The 8,807-nt window shown below is 37.3% G+C and overlaps 1 protein-coding gene across 2 annotated transcripts in view; it reads right to left on the bottom strand.

Moving 5' to 3' along the window:
- Positions 1–636: 636 nt before the first annotated feature.
- foxo1a (forkhead box O1 a) overlaps positions 637–8,807 on the bottom strand; it is a 57,274-nt gene continuing 49,103 nt past the window's right edge. Inside the window, exons 2-4 of one of the 2 annotated variants that reach the window (XM_073817547.1) lie at positions 5,804–5,995; positions 4,480–5,693; positions 637–4,289 (exon numbers count right to left, since the gene is read on the bottom strand). In XM_073817547.1, the coding sequence (XP_073673648.1) occupies positions 4,286–4,289; positions 4,480–5,693; positions 5,804–5,995 (1,410 nt within the window). In that variant the 3' untranslated portion in view covers positions 637–4,285. Of the gene's footprint in view, positions 4,290–4,475; positions 5,694–5,803; positions 5,996–8,807 lie in introns of those variants that run through there. The other variant, XM_073817548.1, reaches the window with a different exon arrangement.

Here is an 8,807-nt window from a genome sequence, read left to right as displayed (position 1 = left end):
AAAAAAGAAAGAAAAGATGAGTTAAACCAAAAAAGGTTTTCTTTAACTGGAACCAAAGTAAGTGTTTTAATGTTGTTGTTGTTTTTTCTCTCCATTTTTTTCTTCTGCAATAAAATGTCAATTAAAAGAAAAATTGAAAACAAATTCAAAGCAAAGTATAAAAGCAAAAGTTCAATGTAAATGTATAATGTTCAAATTTAATATGAATTTGCACAGTAATAATAGTCATTTTAATGGCTTTTCAATGTAAACATCATAAAGGATATGAATATGTGACGGTTCTGTACTTATGTTATTAGGCTATAATGCAGTTTGATTAATTGTTTAAGTACTGAAGTATTTGTTGAAGTTATGAAAAACAAATTAAATTATTATTTAAAGGTTCAACTGACCTTATCTGACAGATGATCATCTGGCATGACTCTTTTAGTGCTACTAACTTTGAGCATGTGTGTGCATTTAATAAATCTGTTAAAATGTGTGGATATACCTGATAATAATACACTTAAATATATGTAAGTTTTTAATTTTTCATAATCAAAATAATACCTTTACTGTGCTTTTTGGACATGGTTTTAATGTTTCCCACAAGCCAAAGCATCCAAAGCTTCCTTGTGAATGAATAAAAAGACACAATCACATTAGATTCTTCTTTTATATAACATAATTTATATACACATGGCTTTTTACAGCGGCAGCATGTTTCTTGTACAGAAAAACAAGCACAACATCGGCATAAAGAACAAAATCAGAGCACTATGGCCTCACATTTCACAAACTGTTTGCTCACTGCTGACAAACTTAAAGAATAAAGATAAAATATACATATGTCAGTATTGGCATGTCAGCTTAACAATATCATTTCTCTCTTATAGATTATTACTTTCTTAACCACATAAACAAATTGCACCTGTAGTTATATCATCTTTTGATTGTGAATCAAATAATTTCTGTACATAAGTTAAGAAATGTAACAGTTTGTTTCAAAATAGATAATCTTCACTTTTTTCATCTCTCTAGGAGAACTCATTACATCTATAGACAAAGTGCAATATTTTAATTCATAGTTTTGTCATTAAAAATTGGTCCAAACTTCACAATCTGAAGAAAAACAGCTAAATTTTCTTCCAAATTTGTTTCAATCATCATAATTTTTTTTCTTTTTCAACTGTCCATGTTTTTTTTACAAACTGCTGCTAAATACAAGAATAACAGTGTACAAAAAGCTGTGCATGTAAATTATCTTCTACTCTCTAAATATACTTCATATTCTTCAGAACTATGAACTAACATCTGTGACATTAACATGACTCCACAGCTCTATCAAACATGAAATATCAAATATCTCGTCATCATTAAAACATACTGGAGATGACAATAATTGTAATAATCATTAAAGTACATGGATGTGCATAGGTGGGGTCACCTGCTAAATTCACAAGCAAATGCATGTTCATGATGTTGGGCACAAAGTAATCTGGTCTTTTTCTTGTGCTGACTGAGGCAGTGTGGGTCAGAGGTTAATAATAATATTTTAATGATGCAAGCTGTTTGTGTTAACAAACATCTGCTACTCTTCTCACGACTGAATCTCACTGTGTCCCAACCAGACGTGACAAAAAATTCCATACTAAAAAGTAAAAATTATGGCACAGCCAATCATATTTTATGTTACATATAGAGTTATGCAGAGTGGGATTTTGGATCAAATGAGATTTCACAATGGGTACGGCTACACAGTAGGAAGCCACAGAAACAGAAACCAAAACACCAACTTGTGGCTCTGTCACATTCCACCTAGTTAGAGAACAGTGTTAACGTCCTTAAAGAACACCTCTAATAACTTTAAGCATTTTAATATTTAATAATTGGCCAAGAGTGAGAACCCAATATATATCTTAGTTTTCTACAAAGCATTAAAATGTCTTCAGCCTTTTTTGTAACACTACTCAAGAAACCAAGTCTTCAATGAATTGTCTGAGATATCTGAAATTTGTGCTGGTCAATTTGAAAGATGTTAAAGTCTAGTAGTGCATTTGGGTGCAAGGAGCCTAAACAGTCTTTATAAAGGGTATACGAAACTAAAATAAAATAGAAATGAAAAACAAAAGTTGAGGCACCACAGACTTGGAAAATCACCACAAACTTGTAGAACATATACATCACAGTGCCTGCAGCTTGAGAGAGATGTGAATTAAAATAGAAATATAATACAAGTGTAAATAATACACCATGACATGATAAAAGTACACTACTTCTCCTTCTGCCAAATAATGTTAAGTTAAAAAATGCCTCTACATTCCTTGAAGGCAGAGAACTGTAGCTTTACTACAGTAACAGATTCAAAACAGTGGCAAAGGCATTGGAGTCACCTAGCGCTGTAGCTCTAAACTACATTAACCACTGTTGAAGGCTTTGGTGGTGTCCCAGCCCTGTGAGAAATTATAAAAAGCAAATACAATAGTTTGTTTATTTATTTGTTTGTTTGTTTTTTAAGTTTGAGGTTGTGTCTTTACACTGGGATTTAGCTCTTATTTGGGTCACAACAAAGACAGGTCTAATCATTGTAGGAAAGAACCAATAAAAAAAAAAAAAAATCTGGGAATTGTTTCTTTTTGAAGAACCCATAATCTCAGAATAAAATGCACTATTAACAGTTTATTAAAAAAAATATCCAAAATTCTAGTTTTGGGATCATTTATTTGCCTCCATGTCATTCCAAACCTGTGTGACTTACTCTTTTCCATGACACACAAATTAATTTAGTTTATTATATGGATTGGCTGCTCCTTTCCATACAATGAAAAACAAAATGAAAGGATTGAGTCAATCAAAATGTGTCATTTTTCACAGAAATCCTCCAAAACAAACATGAAGCTATAAGATGTGCAAAATAACACACAAAACCAGTGGTGTTTACCATCAAATGGTGGTGATGAGCCATCTTTGTAGTTCAAAAGACTTGCAAGACTTAGTCCCCATTCAGTTTCATTACATAGTAAAGAGCAGCCATGATATTGTTCAAAATGTCACCTTTTGTGTTTCACAGAATAAATAAATTGGTTTGGAAAAAAAATAAGTTACTGTATATTTTTAGGAAATTATAATTTTTCATTATTGGGTGAACTATTTCTTTAAATAAACAAATTCTCAAACTAAAGCCAATAATACACAGCAATAAGAATAATTGTGATAATACAAAATAAACAAAAAACCTTCTAAATATAATAACCTTCTTATTTCTATTTTATATGTTTTTGAAATATATATTTTATGTATTTACAAGAAATGTGGAAAGATGTATATAATTCAGATGAGAAACACTATTCAATGTAAGCCTATCAAAATGTAAAATGTCAAGTCCAGTTTCTCTCAGATTTGCAAAACAACATTAAATCTGTTGCCCTGATTGTTGATATTATTGTGTAAACTCTCTGTACACCAGTTAATAATAACACATTGTTTAGAAATGTAGTACATCTGCCCCTATGTCAAATATGCTGAGACAGAATGAAAGTGTTAAAAGACATAAAATGAAAGTGTGATGATGTGTTGAATGTGACATAGTTCAACTAGTCTGCAACAATTTCCCTAACATTTTCAAGGTCATGTTTGTGCAGGACTATTTCTAAATAAATCTATTTACAGTCATTCCTGCCTACCGCTGTTCCAGTTCTTCTTCCCATTAAGGCCAATCATGGAGTCTCCATGAAGCACAGCATGAACGTGTTACCATCAGCAAAAATTTGCAGAGTAGGGTTTTGAACTGGCAACGCAACAATGAATGAGCTATTACCATGGGAGTCACTTTTCTGAGGTGTATCAAATGAACTTGAGGTGTGCTGCCTGGTGTTGGATTTGATGGTTATACCTTATCACAGTTTGCTCTTAATGGAAGTGCAGCTGTAAAATCATTACTAAAAATTGGTGTGGACATTGGTAGGTTTGTGTTGCAGCAGATGTAAGGGCCTCGGGTTTTCGTTGCCCTGATTTGACAACTGATTCTCTACAGCAAGAAGAAGGCAGCAAAATAAAGCTTGTCAATTTGGCTATGGAGCACAGGCAACTGGTTTGGCACTTAGTTTGAATGTGAGTCCCAATGTCTGAGGAAAACGTCCTTGCAATTTAGCTCTGAACTGAGCCAGTGTGCTTGGCAGTGTGAGGTCGTATCTCAGCCGCCTCTGCTGAAGAAAGCGAAAGAATAATGGGGGCTACGTTCCCTGATGAAGGGTTTTGATGTGTGTGGGCAGCCGCTCAGTGCTGCTGTTTTCCAGTTGAGAGTTTTTTACCTGCAAAAATAAAAAAACATCAAATTCATTGACATCCCAGAAGCCACTTCACATTCATTGACTTGTGTCAAAGAGTGTACAAAGTGTTTAAATGAGAGTTTTACTCTAAAAAATAAATTTGAAAAGGTTACAGACTTCAGATACTATTGGGTTGTTAAAATATTATAAGTTTAATAAAAGTAGTTCCTACCCAGACACCCAGCTGTGAGTGGTGGTCTTTACACTGTGAGGTGGGAATCCCTGTTGGGTGGCCATGGGGTCAAAGTTGAAGTCCAGCGATTCTCCGTCCATGAGCGTATCATGCAAGATGGACTCAACATCGCATTCAAATCGCTCCACAGGCATCCCGTCCAGATCACTGGGAAGCTTCTCCAGGTGTTGCTGTTGCTGGTGGGGCATCATCCCTGGGTTGCGCCCATATCCATTGCTGTTGACACTGCAGTAAGGAGGAAGCCCAGCTCCAATATGACTGGAGCCTCCATACTGCATCTGCATGGCTGACTTGACGCTTCCCAAGCGTCCACCAGCACCGCTGTGACCAATCCCGGTCAGAGGGTGCAATGATCGCCCATTCAATGCCAGAGATGTGGCTTGTCCGTGCATATTGTGTGGATGAGAAAGGGCATGGCCGTGAGATGCTCCACCTCCCATAAGTTCATTCCGCCCACTGCTGTAGGGGGGCAACATACATCCACTGCCTCCACCTGACTGGGAAACAACAGTGTCCACTGAGGGCATGAGATCTCCAGGCTCTCCATCAGATGTAAGAAGCTCCTTCAGCAGCCCTGCTGTGCAGTTAAACTGGCCCAAAGTTCCTGGACCGGAAACAAAACTGGGCTTGCTTTCTGGCAGAGGCTGCATTGGCATTGGGGACATGCTACCCATTCCTGCCTGGCCGTAGAGACACTTACGATAGTCTTGTTGGGTCTGCTGGTTGACCGCAGCCATACTTGGGGAACTGTAGGGGGAATAACCAGAGCTGGCCTGCATGAGCGAAGAGGGTGAGGACTGGTTGGATCCTGATCCAGGGCCTACTGAGGACCCAACCGATGGGTTCTTAGGTGAGAGCAAGTTGAGGTTATCCAGAAGGTTCTCCATCGCATTCTCAGAACCTCTGTGACCCAGAGAACCAGCCATTTCAGACAAACTGGGGAGAGTGGAGGTCATTTTGGCACCTGACCCAGGGCCTGGGTAGACCATGTGGACATCAGAGTCGCCAAGTTCGTCGTCAATAAAGGGCGAGAGACGGCCACTCAGTGTGCTGGCATTGGAGCTAGTGCGGGGACGGAACGCTGTCCAGGCATCAAAGTCATCGTTGCTGTGGGAGTTCGGACTGCCTGGCCACTTGCCATACTGAGAGCCTGGGCTGTCTGCGCCCCCCTCAGGCCCACCCTGAAGAGCCAGCTATAAAGTTAGAGATGAACAGAACAATTTGTAAGAAAAACTGTATAAAAAAAATGTGGTGTCTACTGTTTATGAAAGACATTGAAGCAGTTTTGGTGTGCAGCTTTTACCTTTTTTTTTGCTGCTCGTCCTCTGCTTTTGGCAAACTTGCTGTTGTTGTCCATGGAGGCAGCCCGGCGTCGTGGTGACTTGCCGCTTTTACCGCCTTCAGGGTTGAGCATCCACCAAGAGCTCTTACCTGTCCCCTCATTCTGCACTCGGATAAACCTGCTATGTAGGGACAGGTTGTGTCTGATTGAGTTCTGTGGAAGAGAGAGAGTGAGGAGAAAAAAAAGTGTGAGTGTTATGTTCGTAGTTTGCCTTGTTCCCGTAAATTCCCCTCTGACGGTAAATCAGCAGAGTGCAAATCCTCACAGCAGCTGCTTTCTATTAAGGCCTTTTTTCTCTTCACCTCTACTTTTGTCCACTCACCATTTCCTTCATCTATATGCATCATTTTCTGTCATTCAAAGGACACTTGAGGACAGTTTTCCTTGAACATTAGCCATTCTTATAAACATGTTCTTGCAAATATTTACAAATTGCTCTCAGTGGTCCATTCAAACAGAACGATAGAGTGCCTTCGATGTTTTGCTGTGAATCATTAAAACGCAATTCTGTTTTAAGCGACAATGGACATTCCTATTTCACGTATAATCCTCACTTTCAGAGCTCCAAGACTATTATTTATTATACATCTGTCTTGAAGAACCTCAAAAGTGGATGAACTGATTTGAAGGTATTAAAGATGACATGTACCCTCTCAGTTTTATGTGCAGATGCAACTATGAGTAAGCCATTTGTAAATTGATTTACCAAAAGAGCATAAACACTGTAGTGTGAACATTGCTTTTTTTTAGTTTGAGTGGCTTGGCCTGTCAGCTTCTGCCCTCAATTAATGACGTGTTCCTTTATAGGAGCACAAAAATGAAAAGAAAAATACATTTAAAAATGCATTGCCACATGTTATGACTTAATTAGCAACACACAGTATCACATAAAAAGCAAACTGTCTTAATGACCACCAAAACAGCCATTTCTGTGCCTATTATTCTATTATTGCCAATGAATAGTTGTGGCACTAGGGCAAATTTAGTGTAGTAAAAAATATGTACTTTCTTTCACTCTGATGAGCTCACATCCCATAATGTCTGGCAAACACAGGTAAACATTCAGCCTGGCATAGACGCATTACCTATGTTGTCATGGTGATCGCAATCATTAGGACCATTTTCCCTAGAGAGGTGGAAAATGGGGGATTTTTTGAAATGCTGGCCTAATGCCTCCTGTGTCTAATTTAGAGTTGTTAATGGATAGTTACAGGATGTGATGGCAGCTTAAGATGATCTTTGCAGTTGTTTGTGAACTAAAAGCTCCATGAAGCACATGCAGAGACACATTTATTTACTTATTTATTCTGGTAAATCTAGCCTATACATTTTATAGTATTTGTTTTATATATAAGTTGTAGACATGGTCATTGTGACATGCTCAAGAGAAACAGATCTTGAAAGATCAAATGCAATTCATTTAAACATCAACCTATATGTTCCAATGTCTTTTCAATTCAGAAATAAAATTAATTTGAATCATTTTTGTGGGCTTAGAATAAAAATATTTTTAATCAAATCAAATGAATCAATCGTAAGGTGGCATCCTAATGAGGCTGCATCTGTCCTAGTCTAGTCTTTCTGAGAGTCCTCCTCAGCATTAAACTCTAGTATCTAGTACGTCCTCTGGCTACATCATTAAAGTTCACAGCACCGTGTTCACAGCACAAAAAAAATATTGAAAATTTAAAAGACTTTTATATTATTACATTCAGTTAATAATATAAAAAAGTAACTTAATTTATTTCAGTAGATTGCTAAGGCTACATTTCATTCAACATTTTTCATTTAACTTGATGTACTAAAAAAAAAACTAAAGACATTAAAAATAGAGTTTCTATTAATGCAGTACAGCAAATGTCAAGCATCTGTGGTCTCCCAGTGGTTTACATCATGAGCAGTTTAGCATTATGTGATTAATTCATAACAACAAACATAATTCGTTCATCTCCAATCACGTTTTTTTTTTTTTTGTATTTGATAAAGATATTGGACAAGCTTAGTGCTGACTCATTTCCGCTATTTCTTCTTTGTGAACTGGAATGTGTAGTGGTGGATTAAGGGTGACTGGAGGATGCAACGGATACACTTGATGCATCCTTTACGCGTAACAAAGTACGTGAAAGCCGAAATATACAGCCTTACTAGAACACAGTCTTTAGATTGAGAAAGTCAGTGTGGTGTAACCAACATGCAAGAAGTCATTTTGTTGGTCCTTTTTTGAAAACATCAAGATAGATCTAGTACTTTTTACTTCACATTCAATAGCTTTTTACTGCATGGTTGAACCACTTTACATTTTTAAAATAATCAAATAATTAAAATAAAAGTTTTCAAAAATGCATGAAAATGCTTAGACTCCCAGAAATTGTGTAAAGCCAGCCAATTGGAAACACCTCTCACCATTGTAGTGGGCAGAACGCATCACATGGTCCAAAAAGTAGATCAGAATAATAACTACAGGTAACATTCTATGATGATGTACATTATGTTTATCAGCACTGACAGAGCAAAGTAAATCTGAAAATCAAACGAATTACAACAATTCAGAGCTATTCACACATGAATCCAAAAGTAGAACATTACCAACTGAAGTAATGTCACTCTGCTAACTATAACCATCCATCTGGCTCAAATTTTGAACAGAAGAACTGCAGAACTGAAAACTTTACATGTCACGTGAAATGTCTCTTGACCAGTCCTCAAATATGTATAGCGTGACAAATTTAACCACAACCACATTAGAAGAGGCATCACTGTTGGATATATGGAGAGGTTTGGGAGAATGGGAGCCCTGAGGGTCTGGGGAATACCAGGACAGAACACGGCATTCTCAGTCTGGCAAAGCAGTACGTCTGGATGGGGCTCCAAACTCTTCTACTTCCTGTTGTGTGTTATCAAAGTGTCCGTGCACTATAGGTGAACTACTGAAATGTTCCTACTCTGATGCTACCTAGGAATGATG

This window comes from Garra rufa, chromosome 14 (assembly GCF_049309525.1).
Source record: "Garra rufa chromosome 14, GarRuf1.0, whole genome shotgun sequence".
Classification (NCBI taxonomy): domain Eukaryota; kingdom Metazoa; phylum Chordata; class Actinopteri; order Cypriniformes; family Cyprinidae; genus Garra; species Garra rufa.
Note: the sequence above shows the minus strand (reverse complement) of the source record. Positions and strands in the feature narration are given on the sequence as shown.